This window comes from Balaenoptera acutorostrata, chromosome 3, assembly GCF_949987535.1.
Source record: "Balaenoptera acutorostrata chromosome 3, mBalAcu1.1, whole genome shotgun sequence".
In the NCBI taxonomy this organism is placed as follows: domain Eukaryota; kingdom Metazoa; phylum Chordata; class Mammalia; order Artiodactyla; family Balaenopteridae; genus Balaenoptera; species Balaenoptera acutorostrata.
The window spans coordinates 139294514-139317386 of NC_080066.1; the positions used below are offsets into that span (position 1 = coordinate 139294514).

Consider the following 22873-nt stretch of genomic DNA (forward strand, 5'->3'; position numbering starts at 1 on the left):
ACCAAAAACAATTAAGAAAATGGTAATAGGAACATACATATCAATAATTACCTTAAATGTGAACAGATTAAATGCTCCAACCAAAAGACACAGGCTCACTGAATGGATACAAAAACAAGACCCATATATATGCTGTCTACAAGAGGCCCATTTCAGACCTAGGGACACATGCAGACTGAAAGTGAGGGGATGGAAAAAGATATTCCATGCAAATGGAAATCAAAAGAAAGCTGGAGAAACAATACTCATATCAAATAAAATAGACTTTAAAATAAAGAATGTTACAGGAGACAAGGAAGGACACTACATAGTGATCAAGGGATCAATCCAAGAAGAAAATATAACAATTAAAAATATATATGCACCAACATAGAAGCACCTCAATACATAAGGCAAATGCTAACAGCTATAAAAGAGGAAATTGACAATAACACAGTAATAGTGGGGGACTTTAACACCTCACTTACACCAATGGACAGATCATCCAGACAGAAAATTAATAAGGAAACACAAGCTTTAAATGGCACAATAGACCAGAGAGATTTCATTGATATTTATAGAACATTCCATCCAAAAACAGCAGATTACACTTTCTTCTCAAGCACACACAGAACATTCTCCAGGATAGATCACATCTTGGGTCACAAATCAAGCCTCAGTAAATTTAATAAAACTGAAATCATATCAAGCATCTTTTCTGACCACAATTCTATGAGATTAAAAATCAATTACAGGGAAAAAAACATAAAAAACACAAACACATGGAGGCTAAACAATACGTTACTAAATAACTAAGAGATCACTGAAGAAATCGAAGAGGAAATCAAAAAATACCTAGAGATAAATGACAATGAAAACATGATGATCCAAAACCTATGGGATGCAGCAAAAGCAGTTCTAAGAGGGAAGTTTATAGCAATACAATCCTACCTCAAGAAACAAGAAACATCTCAAATAAACAAACTAACCTTACAACTAAAGGAACTAGAGAATGCAGAACAAAGAAAACCCAAAGTTAGTAGAAGGAAAGAAATCATAAAGATCAGAGCAGAAATAAATGAAATAGAAACAAAGAAAACAATAGCACAGATCAATAAAACTAAAAGCTGGTTCTGTGAGAAGATAAACAAAATAGATAAACATTTAGCCAGACCCATCAAGAAAAAGAAGGAGCAGACTCAAATCAATAAAATTAGAAATGAAAAAGGAGAAGTTACAATGGACATCGCAGGAATACAAAGCATCCTAAGAGACTACTACAAGCAACTCTATGCCAATAAAATGGACGACCTGGAAGAAATGCTTAGAAAGGTATAACCTTCCAAGACTGAACCAGGAAGAAATAGAAAATATGAACAGACCAGTAATGAAATTGAAACTGTGATTTAAAATCTTCCAACAAACAAAAGCCCAGGACCAGATGGCTTCACAGATGAATTCTATAAAGCATTTAGAGAAGAGCTAACACCCATCCTTCTCAAACTCTTCCAAAAAACTGCAGAAAAGGAACACTCCCAAACTCATTCTACAAGGCCACTATCACCCTGATACCAAAACCAGACAAAGATACTACAAAAAAAGAAAATTAAAGACCAATATCACTGATGAATATAGATGCAAAAATCCTCAACAAAACACTAGCAAACAGAATCCAACAACACATTAAAAGGATCATACACCATGATCAAGTGGGAATTATCCCAGGGATGCAAGGATTCTTCAGTATATGCAAATCAATCAATGTGATACACCATATTAGCAAATTGAAGAATAAAAACCATATGATCATCTCAATAGATGCAGAAAAAGCTTCTGACAAAATTCATCACCCATTTATGATAAGAACTCCCCAGAAAGTGGGCATAGAGGGAACCTACCTCAACATAACAAAGGCCATATACAACAAACCCACAGCAAACATCATTCTCAATGGTGAAAAACTGAAAGCATTTCCTCTAAGATCAGGGACAAGACAAGGATGTCCCTCTCGTCACTATTATTCAACATAGTTTTGGAAGTCCTAGCCATGGCAATCAGAGAAGAAAAAGAAATCAAAGGAATACAAATTGGAAAAGAAGAAGTAAAACTGTCACTGTTTGCAGATGACATGGTACTATACTTAGAGAATCCCAAAGATGCCACAAGAAAACTACTAGAGCTAATCAATGAATTTGGTAAAGTTGCAGGACACAGAATTAATGCACAGAAATCTCTTGCATTCCTATATGCTAACAACAAAGTATCAGAAAGAGAAAGTAAGGAAACAATACCATTCACCATTGCAACAAAAAGAATAAAATACTTAGGAATGAACCTACCTAAGGAGGTAAAATACCTGTACTCAGAAAACTATAAGATACTGATGAAAGAAATCAAAGATGACACAAACAGATGGAGAGATACACCGTGATCTTGGATTGGAAGAATCAATATTGTGAAAATGACTATACTACCCAAAGCAATCTAAAGATTCAATGCAATCCCTATCAAATTAGCAATGGCATTTTTTTACAGAACTAGAACAAAATATCTTAAAATTTGTATGGCAACACAAAAGACCCTGAATAGCCAAAGCGATCTTGAGGGAAAAAAACGGAGCTGGAGGAACCAGACTCCCTGTCTTCAGACTATACTACAAAGCTACAGTAATCAAAGCAATATTGTACTGGCACAAAAACAGAAATACAGATCAATGGAACAGGATAGAAAACCCAGAGATTAAACCCAAATACCTGGTCAACTAATCTATGACAAAGGAGGCAAGGATATACAATGGAGAAAAGACAGTCTCTTAAATAAGTGGTGCTGGGAAAACTGGACAGCTACATGTGAAAAAATGAAATTATAACACTCCCTAACACCATACACAATAATAAACTCAAAATGGCTTAAAGACCTAAATGGAAGACCGGACACTATAAAACTCTTAGAGGAAAACATAGTAAGAACACTCTTTGACATAAATCACAGCAAGATCTTTTTTGACTCACCTCCAGAGTAATGGAAATAAAAACAAAAATAAACAAATGGGACCTAATGAAACTTAAAAGCTTTTGCACAGCAAAGGAAACTATAAATAAGACAAAAAGACAACTCTCAGAATGGGAGAAAATATTTGCAAATGAATCAATGGACAAAACATTAATCTCCAAACTATATAAACAGCTCATGCAGCTCAATATTAAAGAAACAAACAACCCAATCCAAAAATGGGCAGAAGACCTAAATAGACATTTCTCCAAAGAAGACATACAGATGGCCAAGAGGCACATGAAGAGCTGCTCAACATCACTAATTATTAGAGAAATGCAAATCAAAACTACAATGAGGTATCACCTCACACCAGTTAGAATGGGCATCATCAGACAATCTACAAACAACAAATGCTGGAGAGGGTGTGGAGAAAAGGGAACCCTCTTGGTCTGTTGGTGGGAATGTAAATTGAAAAAGCCACTATGGAGAATAGTATGCAGGTTCCTTAAAAAACTGAAAATAGAATTACCATATGACCCAGCAATCCCACTACTGGGCATATACCGACAGAAAACCATAATTCAAAAAGACACGTGCACCCCAATGTTCATTGCAGCACTATTTACAATAGCCAGGTCATGGAAGTGACCTAAATGCCCATCGACAGACAAATGGATAAAAAAGATGTGGTACATATATACAATGGAATATTACTCAGCCATAAAAAGGAATGAAACTGGGTCATTTGTAGAGATGTGGATGGACCTAGAGACTGTCATACAGAGTAAAGTAAGTCAGAAAGAGAAAAACAAATATTGAATATTAACATATATATGTGAAATCTAGAGAAATGGTACAGATGAACTGGTTTGCAAGGCAGAAATAGAGACACAAATGTAAAGAACAAATGTATGGACACCAAGGGGGGAAAGCTGAGGGGGCGTGGGGGGGTGGGATGAATTGGGAGATTGGGATTGAAATACATACACTAATATGTATAAAATAGATAACTAATAAGAACCTGCTGTATAAAAAATAAATAAAATTAAATTTTAAAAAGATAACATATACTACTTATAATATAAATGAGGTATTTTTTTTACCATCTCTGATTTTTTCTTTCCAGGTTATCGTTCAGGACTTTTATTTGTTTCCGATATACTTCCTTTGTTGCGCTAAAAACAAGAAAAATATATTGGATTTTGCATTTGTGGGAGCTGTTAAAATGTATAGTAGACTTTATGTATAATTCACATGCACAATAAGGCTACCATCTAATTGGGAGACAAAACAAACCTTGTGAAACAACTAAAGATTTTAGTGGCAGACTAATGGAAAGACAATTACAAGTTTTGCAAGTGCAAACTGATTTTGCAAGTATTGAAGCCAAGGATAGGGAAGAACGGATTTTGGCGAGGCAGTTGAGGAAAGGTTATTAGAGGATAATGTTTAATAGAGGGAGGAACATGGATTGCCAGAATGGAGGTGCAATCTCACCAAGGAAAGGACATCATCATCTGCAAAGAAACAGAGGAAAGGAGCAGCAAGTCAGGACTCTTGTGACTAAGGCAAACTTGCTGCATACAGAGGACATGAAGGGAAATAACACTGTGACATAGGAAGGGTTAAGGTCAACAAATTGGTGAGGAACTCTGGGTTCTAGACTGAGTTCTGATTTGCTGCCATGTATAATTTAGAAAGCCAATAAAGATTCTTGAATTAGGGATAAGTGGTAATTAAGGATGGAAGATGTGCTTGTGAATCTGGGATGGAGGGGAATGTGAAGGCTGTAACAGAGGTATTAGACGCAGCTTATGTACAACTCAGTGCCTGTCTATCCTTTCAGTGAAAGATTCGATGATCATGACTTTTCTGGACTGTAAAAGAGAGAGAGTCAATTATGAACCTCCTTTTCTATAGTATATTAGAAATTGGCATAGATTTGTTGTTACTATTAAAAAATAAATGTAGAGGAATGAAGATTAAAATTTTCAAAGGCAACAAACATACCGATGAAGCTCATTGAGTGTGATAAGTCCTTCTTCCATATTTTTGATGTCTACTTTTCTTTTTGATAGGAAGTTTTCTTTCTGAGCTATAAATGCCAGTTGTTTCTGATTTCTACCATGAAAAAACAGAGTAATCATATATTTAAGGTTGAAATAATCATTTTTAACTCCTTAGCATAAGAAAATATGCAACCACAAACAAGAATTTAAAAAGTAGTTTGGAAAGTTCAGTTCATGAACTGTTTATCAAATAAATTAGTAAAAACAGAAACAAAGTCTTCTTGCTAGTGGTGGCTAAATATAAATTTATGAAAATCTCTAAGCTATGAAAGGAACATTAACTGCAATAGTAACCATAAAACCACAAGAACAATTCTATAGTACTTTATCCTGCTGAGTGGGTGTGTCTCTTTTAATGAATTTATCAGTTCTGTTATGTTATTTTGTAAAAGGTGGAGGAATCAATCAGACCGACTTTGGATAGTGGTCTACCTCTTCCTAGTAGTGTGACCTTGAAAAGAGACTTTACCTGTGGATGAGCCTCAGTTTCCGCATCCATAAAGTGGGGATGACAATACCTATCTCACTGGTTTTAAGGATTAACGGAGATGTAAAGTGCCAAAGCCAGTGGGTGGCACCCATGAGGCATTTTGTAAAGAGTGGTTATTTTTCGTCTCTAACTTACAGAGAGAATAATGGGAAGTTTATGATTTTGTTCAAATTTCTAGACATTGCTAGGAATGTGCCTGTAACAGGAAGTACTTTATCTAAGTGTCTCATCTTCTTCAAAACTGCTATGGACTGAATTGTGTCCCCCCACAAATTCATATGTTGAAGCCCTAGGCCCCAGTGAGATAGTATTTGAAGATGGGGCCTTTGGGAGGTGATTAGATTTATATGAGGTCATGAGGATGGAGTCCTCATGGTGAGATTAGTGCCCTCATAAGCAGAGACACCAGACAGCTCTCTCTCTCTCTCTCTCTCTCTTTCCCCTCTGTGAGGACACGGCAAGAAGGTGGTTGGCCATCTGCAAGTCAGGAAGAGAGCTCTCACCAGAACCTGACCATGCTGGCACCCTGATCTCAGATGTCCAGCCTCCAGAACTATGAGAAATCAATTTCTGCTGTTTAAACCTCCCAGTCTATGGTAATTTGTTATGGTAGCCCAAGCTGAAGAAGAGAAAAACCAACAACAGTAGTAAATGTTTTATTTACAATTATTTGTCATCAGCACATTTTGTGACTCAAACTGATAACTTAGTATGGATCTGAGGAAAGTTTTTGCCTGAAGAATACTATTAGTAGGCTATTCAATTGGATGAGACAAAATGATTGCAATAACTCTCTGCATCCTAAATGCTACAACTGTGACCATAAATTCAGCTTCACATAAGTGGGCCTGGACAGCATAATTACACTTCCATGTGATTTAACTTTGAGTGTAGTAATGTATTACTACTTACATAACTCATACTTGCAAGATGTTATTCTGTACTACTCATTAGGAAAACACTGGTGAAAGCCTACTACCTGCTAAGCAATGGACAAGATCCTGAAGATACAGTGCTGAGTAAGACAGAGCAACTGCTCTGATCTGTTCATAGTTCAGTGGGACAAAGGGATTTGTACCCAGTTGACAACAATGCAGTGACTGATAAAAAGGAATGACCTCAGAGGGATGTTCCAGAAGGATCATTGTGGTGAGAGGGAGGTGGATAAGTTAGGGGTGGTAAAACAGAAAGTGGGAAGAACTTATGAGAGGCAAGCCAAACCAAAGAAGCTAAAAAGGGTGAAAAGAGTGGAGTTGGAGAGGAGGATAGGATATATTTGAGAAATATTTGGGGGGTGGAATTTACAAGCCTTGGTGCTTGAATGGAGTCCTAGTAAAAGATAGGGGTTTCCTTGAATAATTTCCCAGTCTCTGGGTTAGGGGACTGTGTCAATGACAAAACCTTTTTCTGAGAAAGGAAATGTAGGTGCAAAGCCAGTTTCTGATGAATGTAGATCTCATAGTTTCTCTAGGCAGTCTCATGGGGTAAAAGCATGATTATTCTTTCAAGAATCTGATTTAGAAGTAAAAATAATAGATTTGGAGTTTATGGATTTGATCTGACCCATATGAGGAAAGCATTATTCAGTATATATAGAGGCACATTAGGACTGTATTTACAATTGGGTAAAGAACATTTCATTGTTATCAATAGATTTTAAACTAGGATAAGCTTAAGTGGAGAAGCAATCCATAACTAAAGCATGTTGAGTCATGTATGGATTATGGATAGAAACATACTCAGAATACATTTTCTGTTTCTGCATAAAAACTTTATCCTCCTCATTTAAGACAATCTTATATTGTCTCGTAACAGTATGCAGTTTCTCTCGTAGATCTTTGTTCTTGAAATGACATTTGTGTAGCTTTTCAGCCATCTAGAAAAAAAAGGAATTGAAGTAGAGGATTTGTTTCACGGCTCTTTTGATGGGCAACTCTCTAGAGCACTGGGTATATTACTTAACATACAATGACTATGCCTTAAATGTTGAGTGATCTAATTCTATATCAAATATGTAATTGTACATTTTGGGGCCTCTTCTATAAATTATGACAAATGTGTAGAAAGGTAGTAAACACTGATGCCATAAAGTAAAGTAATAAACCATAGTAAAGTAGTAAACCATAAAGTAATAATTGATATTGAAATAAGAATTGGGATTAATAAACTAGGATCATTCAACAAGATCTGTATGTCCTTTTCCCAGAAGATAAACTACACCAGGGAAAAAGAAAATGTAACATCCATAGGAACTCTTGATCAAAACCTCTTTGACTGAATATCATGCTTAACTTTTGTTAAATATTTCTATTCAAGGACAAAAGATAGTACCCATTAGTGTTCTGAATGAGGTAAGAACTTTGTGCTTGGATGTCTCTACTGAATTGCTTCAAATGAGGTAAGAAAGTTAGGTTAGGTAGGAACGGTGGGCTAAGAATCACTAAAATAGATGGATGAAAAGAGTTCTTAAAAGTGTTGCAGAGGGGTTTCCCTGGTCCGGGAAGATCCCACACGCCGCAGAGCAACTAAGCCCTTGCGCCACAACTACTGAGCCTGCACTCTAGAGCCTGCGAGCCACAACTACTGAGCCCACCTGCCACAACTACTGAAGCCCGTGCGCCTAGAGCCCATGCTCCGCAACAAGAGAAGCCCCTGCAATGAGAAGCCCGCGCACCACAACGAAGAGTAGCCTCCGCTCACCACAACTAGAGAAAGTCCGTGCATAGCAACAAAGACCCAACGCAGCCAAAAATAAATAAATAAATAAAATAAATTTATTTTTAAAAAAAGTGTTGCAGAACTAACAAGATAATGAGGAATTAGTAAGCCTAATTCTACAAGAAAGCAAGAATCCAGACTGGTAAACCTAGCACTGAAAACTCCTTTTACTCCGAGGACATTTACTGATATAGAAGAAGCCACTTGGAATCTGAGATTTGGTTCTCTTACATGACAAGGGGGACAAAAGTCAACACTTAGAGCTCATCCAGGTGTTACGCCTGATAAACCTCCTGCCACATTAGTCTGGGATTCCAAAGAGCTTCACTCTCTGAAGAAGAGTGAATTAGAAGCTAACAAGCCATGGTCCAGCCTGACTTAGATCACCAGGGAACCTAAAGGTGGATTAAGGAGGTTTGGGACTGTTAACATCCCAGGTATCTGACAGAAGTGAATGAAATCTGTTCCTGAGAAATACACTGTCATCCTAGACCCCAAATTGTTTCTACAAACACCTTTTTTGAAGTACAATGTCCAGTGTACAGTTTTCCAGCAGAAGGAAACAAGACAGCATGAACAAAAATTGGCAGAAACAATAGATGACAGAACAAGTCCTACAAAAATACCAGGTATTGGAAATAGACACTGAAATATAAAAATACTGTATTTATTATGATCAAAGAATACTAGTCATACTTGAAAAATATGGCAAGGAATTGGAAACAATAAAGAGCAACAAAGCAGATTTGAAAATTACCAGTTGAAAAATACAATAAACAAAATTAAGAATTGAAATAAGACCATTCTGCCCAGAATGCAGCAGGGATAGACAAAAAGTAGAAAATAGAGAAGAGTGAGTAAGATACAGACAGGATATTTTATTAGCACACATAATTGTGTTCATATAATTGGAGTCTCAGAAAAAGAGGAAAAAGCATGGGACAAAAGAAATATGTGAACAGATAATGGCTAAGAATTTTGCAGAACTTACAAAATACAGCAACTCACAGATTTAAGGTGCCCAATAAATCCCAAGCAGGATAAATAAAAAGAAAAACTTGGACATGTCATAGTGAAATTGAATAACTAGGTCAAAGGGAACAAAAAAGACCTAAGATAAATGAAAGACATGCTGTGTTCATGGATTGGAAACTTCAATATTGTTAAAACACAGAATCCTCCCCAAATTGATCTATAGATTTAATTCAACCCCAATCAAAATCCAAACAGGCTTTTGGGCAGGACTTAACAGACTGAAATTCAAAGGGCCAAGAATAATGGAAGCAATCTTGTAGAAGAACAAAGTTGAAGGATTTTTACTACTAACTATAAAGGCTTATTTTAAAGCTACTAATTAAGAGTGTATGGTTTTAATGTGAGAAGAGATTAAGTTCAAATGAATAAAATAGATGCTACAGATTCACACACATATTTATGACATATTTATGATCCACAGTTGATTTATGACAAAAATGTCACATAAATATAGTGGAGGAAAGTACTATCTTTTCATTTAACAGTGCTAGTTAATTGGACAATCTTATGTCAAAGTATGAATCTGGACTACCATTTCACAGAACACACACACACACACACATTCCAGACGGCTTGCAGTCCTTAATGTGAAAAAGCAAACACTAAAGCTTCTACAAGATCATGTAGGAGAATATCCTCAAGACATAGGACACGAAAAGCATAAGTCAAAAAGGAAAAGATTGATAAACTATACTTCATTAAAATTAATAAACTACATTTATCAAAAGATACATATGTGCATGAAGACTGTACACTTACAGTAAATATTCTGTTCTGTATATGTGTAATATTTCATAATAAAAGTTAAAGTTAGAATAGAACTTTGTGTCATTGTTGAACTTGCCTCCTATAACTCATGAGAATTAAGATTGGATGTCAGGAAGAGTTCAGTTTTTATCCAACACTTATTTGTGGTCTTTTTGACGATAGCCATTCTGACAGATGTGAGGTGATATCTCATTGTGGTTTTGATTTGCATTTCCTTGATGATTGTTGATGTTGAGCATCTTTTCATGTGCTTGTTTGCCATCTGTATGTCTTTGGAAATATGTGTATTCAGATCCTCTGCCCATTGTTTAATCAGGTTGTTTTTTAGATGTTGAGTTGTATGAGTTCTTTGCATATTTTGAATATTAACCCCATGTCAGATATATTGTTTGCCAATATCTTCTCCCATTCAGTAGGCTGTCTTTTCGTTTTGTTAATAGTTTTCTTTGCTGTGCAAAAGGCTTTTAGTTTGATGTAGTCCCATTTGTTTATTTTTGCTTTTGTTTCCATTGCCTGAGGAGACATACCTAATAAAAATCACTAAGACTGTTGTCAAAGAGTGTACTGCCTATGTTTTCTTCTAGGAGTTTTATGATTTCAGGTTTTACATCTAAGTCTTTAACCCATTTTGAGTTGATTTTTGTATATGATGTGAGGAAGTAGTCCAATTTGATTCTTTTGCATGTAGTTATCCAGTTTTCCCAACATTATTTATTAGAAAGGCTATCTTTTCCCCATTGTATATTCTTGCCTTCTTTGTCATAGATTAATAAACTATATATGCAGGTTTAGTTCTGTGCTCTCTATTCTGTTCCATGATCATGTGTCTGTTTCTGTGCCAGTACCATACCATTTTGATTACTGTAGTTTGTAGTATAGTTTGAAATCAGAACGTGTAATACCTCCAGCTTTGTTCTTCTTCCTCAAGATTGTTTTGGCTATTCACGGTCTTTTGTGTTTCTGTAAAAATTTTAGAATTATTTGTTCCAATTTTGTGAAAAATATCACTGGAATTTTAATAGGGATTGGATTAAATCTGTAGATTGTCTTGGGGAGTATGGTTATTTTAACAATTTTAATTCTCCCAATGGTAAAATATATATCTTTCCATTTGTTTGTGTCATATTCAATTTTATCATTAATGTCTTATAGTTTTCCAAGTACAGGTCTTTTACCTCCTTAGTTAGATTTATTCTTAGATATTTTATTCTTTTGAATCAATTATAAATGGAATTGTTTCCTTAATTTCTCTTTCGGATAGTTTGTCATGAGTGTATAGAAATGCAACAGATTTCTGTATATTAATTTTGTATCCTGCAACTTTACTGAATTCACTGATTAGCTCTAGTGGTTTTTTTTTTTTGGTGGTGGCTTTGGGATTTTCTATGTATAGTATCATGTCATCTGTAAACATTGACAGTTTTACTTCTTCCTTTTCCACTTGGATTCTTTTTCTTGTCTGAAAAAGACTGTGGCTAGGATTTCTAATACTATGTTGAATAAAAGGGGTGACAGTGGGCAGCCTTATCCTGTTCTTGATTGTAGAAGAAATACTTTCAACTTTTGACCTTTGAGTATGATTTTAGCTATGAGCTTGTTGTATATGGCCTTTATTATGTTGAGGTATGTTCCCTCTACACCCACTTTATTGAGTTTTTTTTCATAAATGGGTGCTGAATTTTGTCAAAAGCTTTTTCTGATCTATCGAAATAATCATATGATTTTAAAAAATTTTTTTTGTTTATTTATTTATTTTTGGCTGCATTGGGTCTTTGTTGCTGTGCGTGGGCTTTCTTTAGTTGTGGCGAGCGGGGGCTACTTTTCATTGCAGTGCACAGGCTTCTCATTGCACGGGCTTCTCTTGTTGTGGAGCACAGGCTCTAGGCACTCAGGCTTCAGTAGTTGTGGCACATGGGCTTAGTAGTTGTGGCTTGCGGGCTCTAGAGCGCAGGCTCAGTAGTTGTGGAGCATGGGCTTAGTTGCTCCGTGGCATGTGGGATTTTCCCAGACCAGGCCTCAAACCCATGTCCCCTGCACTGGCAGGCGGATTCTTAACCACTGCACCACCCGGGAAGTCCCAATCATATGATTTTTATTTTCAGTTTATTAAAGTGGTATATCACATTGATTGATTTGCAGATACTGAACTATCCTTGCATCCCTGGGATAAATCTCACTTGAGCATAGTGTATGATCCTGTTAATGTATTATTGAATTCAGTGTGCTAATATTTGTTGAGGATTTTTGCAACTATGCTCATCAGTAATTTTGGCCTGTAATATTCTCTTTTTTTGTGGTGTTTTTGTCCGGTTTTGGTATCAGGGTGATGCTGGACTCATAAAATGGGTTCTTAAATTTTGGGGGGAGAGTTTAAGAAGGATAGGCATTAACTCTTCTTTAAATGTTTGGTAGAATTTACCTGTGAACCTGTCCAATCCTGGACTTTTTTCATTGAAAGTTTTTTTTTTTTCTGATTTTCATTACTGGTAATTGGTCTGTTCATATTTTCTATTTCTTCCTGATTCAGTCTTGGGAAATTGTACATTTCTAGGAATTTATTCACTTCTTCTAGGTTTTCCATTTTATTGACATATTATTGTTTGTAGTAATCTCTTATGATCCTTTGTATTCCTGTGGTGTAGGTTGGAACTTCTCTTCACTTCTGATTTTATTGATTTGGGCCCTCTCTCTTTCTTTCTTGATTAGTCTAACTAAAAGTTTATCAATTTTGCTTCTCTTTTCAAAGAACCATCTCTTAGTTTCATTGATCTTTTCTATTGTCTTATTTTTAAGTCTCTATTTCATTTATTTCTGCTCTGGTCCTTATTATTTTTTTCCTCTTACTTTGTTTTGTTTGTTCTTATTTTTCTAGTTCCTTTAGATGTAAGGTTAGGTTGTTTGCTTGAGATCTTCCTTCTTTCTGAAGTAGGCCTGTATCACTACAAACTTCCCTCTTAGAACTGTTTTTGCTGTGTCCCATAGATTTTGAATCATTGTGTTTCCATTTTCATTTGTCTCCAGGTATTTTTTAATTTCCTCTCTGATTTCTTCAGTGACCCATTTGTTGTTTAGTAGAATATCATTTGGCTTCCATGTGTTTGTGTTTTTTGCAGGGTTTTGTTTTGGTTTTGGTTTTGGTAGTTGATTTCTAGTCTTATACACTGTGGTCAGAAAAGATGCTTGATATGATTTCAATTTCTTAAACTTGTAGACTCTTTTTTGTGTCCTAGCATATGATCTATCTTAGAGAATGTTCCATGTGCACTTGAAAAGAATGTGTATTCTGCTGCTTTCAGAAGGAATGCTCTCTCTATATATATCTGTTGATTCCATTGGTCTAATGTGTCACTTAAAGCCATTGTTTCCTTATTGATATTCTGTCTGGATGATCTGTCCATTGATGTAAGTGAGGTGTTAAAATCCCCTACTATTATTATGTTACTGTTAATTTCACCCTTTATGTTTGTTAATATTTGCTTTATGTATTTAGGTGCTTCTATGTTGGGTGCATATATGTTTACAATTGTTATTTCTTGTTGAATTGATCCATTTATCAGTCTATAATATCCTTGTCTCTCGTTACAGTCTTTGCTCTAAAGTCTATTTGTCTGATATAAGTATTGCTACCTCAGCTTTCTTTTTGTTTCCATTTGCACTGAACACCTGTTTCATGCCCTCACTTTCAGTCTGTGTGTGTCTTAGATCTGAAGCTAGTCTCTTATAGACAGCATATATAGAGAGTTTTTTGGTTTTTTTTTAATCTGTCAGCCACTCTATGTCTTTTGATTGGAGTATTTAGTCCATTTACATTTAAAGCAATTATTAATAGATATGTACTTATTAACATTTTGTTGGCTGTTTTCTGGTTGTTTTGGTAGTTCTTTTTTGTTCATTTCTTCTTCTTTTGTTCTCTTCCTCTGTGCTTTGATTACTATCTTTGATTACTATCTTACTACTGTTATGTTTGGATTCATTTCTCTCTTATTTGTGTGCATCTATTATAAATTTTTGGTCTGTGGTTACCATGAAGTATATATATAACAACTTATATATATATATGTGATTAAGGTGATGATCTTAAGCTTGAACACATTCTAACAACCCTGCATTTTTATGCGCCCCCACCACATTTAATGTTTTTGACATCATATTGTCCATCTTTTTGTTTTTTGTATCCCTTAACTACTTATTGTGGATATAGATGATTTTACTACTTTTGTCTTTTGACATTCCCACTAGCTTTTATAAGTGGTTGACCTTTACTCTATGTTTGCCTTTACCAATGAGATTTGTCCTTTCATAATTTTCATATTTCTAGTTGTGGTCTTTTCTTTTCCATTTAGAGAAGTCCCTTTTATGTTTCTTGTAAAGTAGGTTTAGTGCTACTGAACTCTTTTAGCTTTTGCTTGTCTGTAAAACTCTTTATCTCTCATTGAAATCTGAATGATAGCCTTGCCAGGTAGAGTATTGGTTGTAGGTTTTTTTCTTTTCATCACTTTAAATATATCATGCCACTTTTTTCTGACCCAAAAAGTTTCTGCTAAAAAGTCAGCTGATAGTTTTATTGGAGTTCCCTTGTACACAGCCAGTCACCTTTCCTTTGCTGCTTTTAAGATTCTTTATCTTTAATTTTTGCCATTTTAATTACAATGTGTCTTGGTGTGGTCCTCTTTGGGTTCATCTTGTTTGGGAATCTCTATGCTTCTTGGACTTAGATACTTGTTTTCTTTCTCAGGTTAGGGAAGTTTTCAGCTACTATTTCTTCAATTATGTTCTCTGCCCCTTTCTCTCTCTCTTCTTTCTGGGACCCCTATAATGTGAATATTAATACACTGATGTTGTCCCAGAGGTCTCTTAAACTATCCTCATTTTTTAAAAATTCTTTTTTCTTTTTTCTGCTCAGCTTAGGTGATTTTCACTATTCTCTTCCAGTTTTCTGATCAAATCTTTAAATCAATTACTGTGAATGATCATGATTATTATTAGTTAATGAAAATGCTACTTTTGGAAAATTTCACATTTTTCACATATACTTAAAATGTTAACTAAAAATTAATTATAATCTTAAAGCCATCACTTCTGTCTTCCTACCTGTTTTATCTTCAGCAATAATTCATTTTTTTCAAAATTAGATGCATCATCCAGTTTTTCCTTGTTATTCCTAAAGAAAAGCCTATGAACAAAAGAAGCCAAATAAATTCCTATTAGGACATGTTTTCCAGCAAAGCCACATTTACTTATGACATCAGAAACTTCCAGTCCCCATCTCCCTATGCAATATATTTATTTACAATTCATTAAAATAAACAAAATTTTTACTCTTTTGAATTGATGTATTAATACTTCATTTATTTATATATTAATTTAAGAAGGAATTTTTGAACACCTACACTCTGGGAGATACAGCACAAAGTCTCTACCCTCATGGAAATTACACTCTAGTGGAGTAGACAGAAAATAAGAAAGTTATCAAAAAATATACATATATTTCAGATAGTGTTAAATGCTCCAAAGATCACAAAGTAGGGTAAAGGATAGAGAAATCCTGAGAGTGAGGATGGTACTGTAGACAGGTAATTAGGGAACACCTCTTGGGATAACTTGTGAAAGACCTGAAGGATGAGAAGGAGCCAGATATGTGACGATCTTAAGGAACAGCTTTTCATATAGAAGGAACAGCAGGTGATAATACCCTGAGATAGGAACAAGCTTGGTGTATTGAATATTTGATGAAGACAGGAGTGTGAGAAGGCTGGAGAGTTAGACACAGCCCAGATCATGTAGGGTCTTGAGGACAAGGTAGAAGTTCAGGTTTTATTTTGAAGGGAACCAGGGGAGGATTTTTTAAGGAAAGGAGTGACATGAACTGATTCACATCTTGTAAAAATGACTCTGGCTACTTAGTGGAGAAAGACAATAGTATAGGAAGATAGACTATGTAGAAGTCTATGGCAGTGGTCCAGAAGAGATAATGGTGGCTCAGATTAAGGTTGTAGTGGTGGAGCTGGTGAGAAATAGCTGGACTCAGGATATATTTTAAAGACGAAGGCAACAGGACATGCTTTGGATTCGGCTGGAGTTAGAGTTGGGTTAGGGTTAGGTTAGTTGGTTAGCTGGATTAGGGTTAGGTAGTAAGGAAAACAGGAATGGTGGATGACTCCTAGGTTTTTGGCTGGAGTAACTAGGTAAATAGTGATATGGAAGACTAAAGAAAGAGCTATTTCAAGGAGATGGGAAATTAAGAATTCTGTTTAGGACATGTATATTTGAGATATCCTCCAAGTGGAAAGGTCAAATAAGCAGTAGACTATATGCAGTTAGAGGTCAGAGCTGGATATATAAATATGGAAGTCACTGGGATACAGAAAGTATGAGACTGAATGAAATCACATATGGAGAGTACAAGTAGAGAATAGAGAACAGTGAAGGGCTGAGAACTCCAAAATTTAGAGACAGAAAGAAGAACTGGAACAAGTAAAGGGTCCTGAGAAGAAGTAAATGAAAGAAAAGAATGTGATGTTTGGGAAGCCAAGTGAAGAAAGTATATCAAGAAGATGGAAGTGAGCATCTGTGTCAAATTCTATTAAGAATTTAAAAACTTTGAGGAATAGATCAGATCACTAAAATTTGGCAGGATGAAAGTCATTGGCAACCTTGACAATTTTGAAACCATGTCAGCCCTTTTAAAAAAGCATCTATAATTTTTATAGCCTCTTGCACTATAATGGCAAGTATATACTTTGGGTCACAAATTGGATGTCATTTATATATAATATTTAGCTTCCAATTCCCCACTTCCCATGTGTTGATAACCAGCTGAATGACAAAAAAAGTCATAGCAATTTAGAAAGATAGGCACTGATTTGCCTTTATTATGCAAATACATCATGCTGGATATCAATAATAGCAAAGAAGAAGGATTAAACTAGCAATGCCTCCTGTGGACCTGTGAAGAATTTGAGGTACCCTTAACTGTCTACATATAGAAATTAAACTTGGAGTTGAGTAATTTTTGTTTTCCCTCAATATTTTGACCTCAAAATAGATAATGAGCTTGCAAGTTAACGATTTCATGGTGGGTGGGAAGGGGGAAATTAAGACTAATAGATTAATAGGAAGATGAGTTATATAAATTATTTTAGTTTCTTGTATAATTTATTCTTAAAGAATCTTATAGAATATTATAAAACAACACTGATTCTTCAAATCCACCAAACAAGAACTGAGCTGCCTCTCCCTACCTCCAAAGATAGAGAAAAGGAACTAAGTGAGAAAATAAAAATGCAGAGAATTTTCTTTTAATTTGCCAAGTTATAAAGAGGAAAAAGTGGGCTTCCCTGGTGGCGCAGTGGTTGAGAATCTGCCTGCCAATGCAGGGGACATGGGTTCGAGCCCTGGTCTGGGAAGATCCCACATGCCGCGGAGCAACTAGGCCCGTGAGCCACAACTACTGAGCCTGCGCGTCTGGAGCCTGTGCTCCGCAACAAGAGAGGCCGCGATAGTGAGAGGCTCGCGCACCGCGATGAAGAGTGGCCCCCACTTGCCGCAACTAGAGGAAGCCCTCGCATAGAAAACGAAGACCCAACACAGCCATAAATAAATAAATAAATAAATAACGTTCCCTTAAAAAAAAAAAAAAAAGAAGAAAAAGTAAATTTTTATTAATAAAAAGTGGGGGGGAAACTTATATCCTCAATCACCAAATTAATCAAAAGCACTTTTCCTCAGTGAGATTCCACATGAAAACTCTTGAAAAGCTGGGATTGAAAAAAAAAAGATGAGCCATTCAAAATGAAAGATCAATGAATCCCCATTTTTATCTTGAGCATACATTTAAAACCAGTTAGCTAACATGAAGACTGCTTATAAATAAAACTTTATCAGTGTTGCAAGGCTTTTAATCATAATTCCTAGAAATAAGAGCTAATCTATATTTTCCACTATGATTCTTTGCCTAGTTTTTAAAAAATAGATATCAACTAAAATTATCGAATCACTTTCAAAGAAAAAGATTTTTTATTCTGATTTTTAATTGTTGTATTACTTGAGCTTTCCAATTTAAATCTGGTACTGAGTATAAGGATTATTGCATATTTTATGGACTGTTGATGGTAGAGTAGAATTGTGCTGTGCAGTTGTTATTTTAGAAGACATAATTTTAATCACAATACGTTCAAATCTATGTAGAAATGAGCCATATTGTAACAGGATCCCACATGTGAAATTACTTGTCTTTTGGGGAATCTGCTCAGACCACAATTTGTCTTTTAAACTGTCAGTAAACCCTGCGGGTAAGCCCAGAAGCCATATTTATATTAAAAGACACCACCTTCCTGTCCAGAGCTGAGCCAAACAGCTTTTGATTGGAAATCTGGGAATTCTCCTGGGAGAGAACCTGTTGGTCAATCTCTAAAGATAGATGGATCTGTGACAGGTAAACTCGGAGCGTTTGGAATGGCCATGCTTAGCCACGGACTCACCAGGAAGAGAACACAGCATGTAGATAAAGAGAGAATCGCAGAAGGAAGCAAACACTGGGCCTTGAGACAGATGGAATATTTCCTTATGTTTCTGGTTTCAGTTCCATGGTAAAAGTTTTTGCCTTGAGGCGTCCCTGTATTTTCTCAATAAGTTCTGCAAGTCCCCCTTGACTAAGAACAACAACTGTAGCAGCATGGTTAGATGAGTTGCAGCCCCATGGCAGTGCCTTCCTCCAGGAGCGTATTTGTAGGGAGTAAGGAACTGAAATAAGGATAGTGCACACCCAAAATTCCCTCCCTTTTCCTAAACTAACCACATCATCCTCAATTTTTTCTCTTGATCATCTGAAAGACTGGTTAATTTCAAAATGAAGAGGTGATTCTATAAAGCTGACAATCACACAAATTTTAGTAAAATAAGTGAATAATTTTCATCTAATATTAAATTAAAAATTTTTTTAGATGAAAGGAACATAACATCTAGAAATTCTTCCGTAAAGATAAAGTATTATACTTACATTTTATCCTCCAGGATCTTACAGGATTTCTTCATGTCTTCAACCTGTTGTTCCCAATGTCTTATTGATTCTTGTAGTCGTGATATCTCTAAATTGTGATCACTAAGAACCTGTTGAAAATTCAATAAAATTGGGGCATTCAATCATCACCAAATGATTCATGACAGAAGTCCAATTCACTAAATATTCATGTATCATCCATTCAACTTTTAAACTGGGGGTGTCCTTTAGTTAAAATAAAAAGCAATCATTATACTGCCTGTTTCTTTATAAACAAATGGAGATAGAAATAATCCTGAAATCATCAGAAAAGAAAACAAAATTTGGGAGGGAGAGAAACCAATTATAGCAATAGAAACGTGAAAACTATAAAAACAGCTTTCAAGACATGAATTCATCTTGACTACCATTTAAAAAAATTAAATATACATTTTCATAATTATTTTCAAAATGTTATTCCAGGATACTAGAATGAGTATTATAAAAAGAAAAGTCAAAACAAATTGGGTCTTTCGCCTTAGTTGATAGCTATGTCCATGTTGCAAAGATTTTTTTCTTAATATGTAATCAGTAATTTGGAAATGGAAAAATTGGGTACTATGAAAAAATGTTAGCATGATTAAAAAGGAAATATGGATGGAGAAAATTCATAGTGAACATATTTTTACAACACAGTTTTGGAATAAAGAAAAGGGAAAGCAAACTTATCAGTTCTTGGGTCTGCATTTCAGCTTGTGAGGGAAAGTGGAGCTGAGAGAAAAGCTGATCAAACAAATTCCTTTGCTCTCTGGCATAGAGCTACCATGGACAGATTATTTAGAGCCACCTAACCCTGCACATCAGCGTGGGGTCAGAAAAACACCTGTCGGGGGTATAGAGGTGCTCTCAGTCATGCCAGGTGAGACAGGTGGGTGAAAGCTCCCCAAACTATTTTTTTTCCTCTAAAGCACTCATATGACTGAACTTGTGGGCTATAAGTAGTTCCAGAGTTAACAGGAGTCTGAAATCCTAGATATGCCATCAAAAATTAGCGGAATGTCCAAAGAACTCTGACCAATAATCAGGATTAGTGACTATACGCTGAAGGCCTGTCCTGCCTGACATCCGTAACCTCTAGCCCTCGGTCCTCCCCGCCCTGGACATGTAGGGTACCTTGAGAATCACACATCATTATTCTTTTCTGCCAGCATCACACCAGCTTGACCTGGCTGCAGAGTTTTCTAAACTAAAAGCACCGCATGAAGATGAACCTGAAATTCCCTGTAGTCTCAAGTCCATAGCCAAAAATGTTGTTTTCTAATCTCAGGCAATAACGACAACAACAAACTTTACCAAATACAAAACACTCAGCTAAAAGCCTTATGGGCATGACCTCATTCCATCTCCACAAAAGCCCTTTGAAATAGGCAATATTATTACCCCCATATTATAGGTGAGGAAACTTCGGGTTGGTAAAGCCAAGATTCGAACCCAGGTCTCTGTGATACTGAAGTTTGTGCTTTAAACACAATTCTCCACTGGTAAGGTGGGGTGGGGCGCTGGATTGGGGGGAGGTACAAAATGACACTGGAGCTGAGTTTACCCCTGCCACCTCAAGCCTTGACTTATTTGTCTTTAGAGATCTTTGAAGAACAGGTTAAGGAACATATACTTCATTTTTCCAAACTAGGTGGTGCGCTTGACATAATTTATGAGGCCCCAACTGGGGATATGAGCTTAGGCGTGCAGATAAGATCTGTTTCATACAATCCCTGTGTTCTCCTTTGAGCCTAGCCTGACTCATGCTTCCTAACTATGTTGATATATGCAAAAACAGATAATCATCTTTTTAAACGCACATATTTGGGGGAAATTTTTGATTTTACTAATGTTTTGTAATTGGATGTCATAATAGATATATTGTAACTATAATGGTCAGAATCACACTATAAATAGTATTGATATAATGGAATTAACTGAAGACTCTGATAAGAAATACGATGTTTTAGTATTACTGTTGCCCCATATAGTTTGTTTTTTTAAAAAATTTATTTATTTATGGCTGTGTTGGGTCTTCGTTTCTGTGCGAGGGCTTTCTCTAGTTGTGGCAAGCGGGGGCCCCTCCTCATCGCGGTGCGCGGGCCTCTCACTATCGCGGCCTCTGTTGTTGCGGAGCACAGGCTCCAGACACGCAGGCTCAGTAATTATGGCTCATGGGCCCAGTTGCTCCGCGGCATGTGGGATCTTCCCAGACCACGGCTCGAACCCGTGTCCCCTGCATTGGCAGGCAGACTCTCAACCACTGCGCCACCAGGGAAGCCCTGCCCCATATAGTTTTACATGTAATTCTCAACACAAATAGAAGAAATACACTAAAGACTCATTAATTCAACTGTGATAGATTAACAGGTGTTTCTGTTTTAATTAACAGAAGTAGTATTAACATTAACCTCTTCAAACATAGGCACTGCATAAGCTTCAGTTTTCTTATCTTTAAAATGAGGATAATCCTCACAAAATATTTATCACAATACTGGCTTTCAATCGATGTTATTAATTTTTAAAAATAGAAGTGCAGGTCTTCCCTGGTGGCACAGTGGTTGAGAATCTGCCTGCCAATGCAGGGGACATGGGTTCGAGCCCTGGTCTGGGAAGATCCCACATGCCACGGAGCAACTGGGCCCGTGAGCCACAACTACTGAGCCTGCGTGTCTGGAGCCTGTGCTCCGCAACAAGAGAGCCCGCGACAGTGAGAGGCCTGCGCGCCGTGATGAAGAGTGGCCCCCGCTCGCCACAACTAGAGAAAGCCCTTGCACAGAAACGAAGACCCAACACAGCCAAAAATAAATTAATTAATTAATTAAAAAAAATAGAAGTGCAGAGCTCTGAAGTATTTTCTAACTCGAAGAGACAAATAGTCTCCTTTCCATATTAATGTACTCAATATAAATGGAGAGCCTAAATTCTGTTTTATTATCACACATTCAGAATTAAGGAATCTGCCCATGTTTATTCACTTTGTTATGTAAAATAAAGCAATCTCACACAAACATTACATATGATTCTATATCCATTTGGTCGGTTCTGTATGTATTTATTTAAAAACATTTTTACAGTATTTTGGCCCATCAAATGCAATGTGTACCTAAGCATTCCAAACTTCCTTCTTTCCATCATATTCCTAAAGAAGAAAACACAATTGCCCTATAACACTTTAAATGTCAGAAAACATTAATATGCCAAAAACATTCTCCCCCAAATGGCATGAAGATTAATTAAAATCAGCTCCTTTTTTAAACCACGTGCTATTAGTTGTATTCAAGGCAGTGTATATTGAGGTGCTTGGGGTCGGGCTTGAAGAAATATAGTTTATTCTTTCTTACCACTCTGCTGGTAGTAACGGTTTCTCTAATTTTTGTCATTTTAAGCCTTAATCTATCCAATTCTTTCTTCTTTTTGTAAGTCTCCTTTCTCTTAAGTTCACAGAGTTTTTTATATTCATCAATCTGTAGTGACAAACATAACAAACAAATCAAAAAGCTTGAGGACAACACAGTTTAGGAAATCTTTTTTTAATTTTGTCAACCTAATTCATATTTAAGTATACCATATTCAATCAAGTATATTATCAAATTTAAAAAAAAACAGGTTTGCTTAGTTTGAAGCAAAGGAAACAGGTTTGCTTAGTTTTCAGAGGAAAAATAATAAATCACAAGGACCAAAGTGTAATTATAAAATGTTGAACTAGTAAATTTAGAGGAACAATGAAACAACGATCATTAATAGCAAATTATAAAAGCAACTGCCATTGTAAAATTTACTAGTAAAACATCATAGCAATTG

At 36.0% G+C, this 22873-nt stretch overlaps 1 protein-coding gene across 1 annotated transcript in view; it reads right to left on the bottom strand.

Annotated features, from left to right (window-relative positions):
• Nucleotides 1-22873, bottom strand: part of CCDC175 (coiled-coil domain containing 175) — a 69109-nt gene that overhangs the window by 29109 nt on the left and 17127 nt on the right. Inside the window, exons 6-11 of the mRNA XM_007193003.3 lie at nucleotides 22414-22536; nucleotides 19052-19161; nucleotides 15145-15226; nucleotides 7272-7408; nucleotides 4984-5094; nucleotides 4077-4148 (exon numbers count right to left, since the gene is read on the bottom strand). Coding sequence (XP_007193065.2) covers nucleotides 4077-4148; nucleotides 4984-5094; nucleotides 7272-7408; nucleotides 15145-15226; nucleotides 19052-19161; nucleotides 22414-22536 — 635 coding nt within the window. The remainder of the gene's footprint in view (nucleotides 1-4076; nucleotides 4149-4983; nucleotides 5095-7271; nucleotides 7409-15144; nucleotides 15227-19051; nucleotides 19162-22413; nucleotides 22537-22873) is intronic.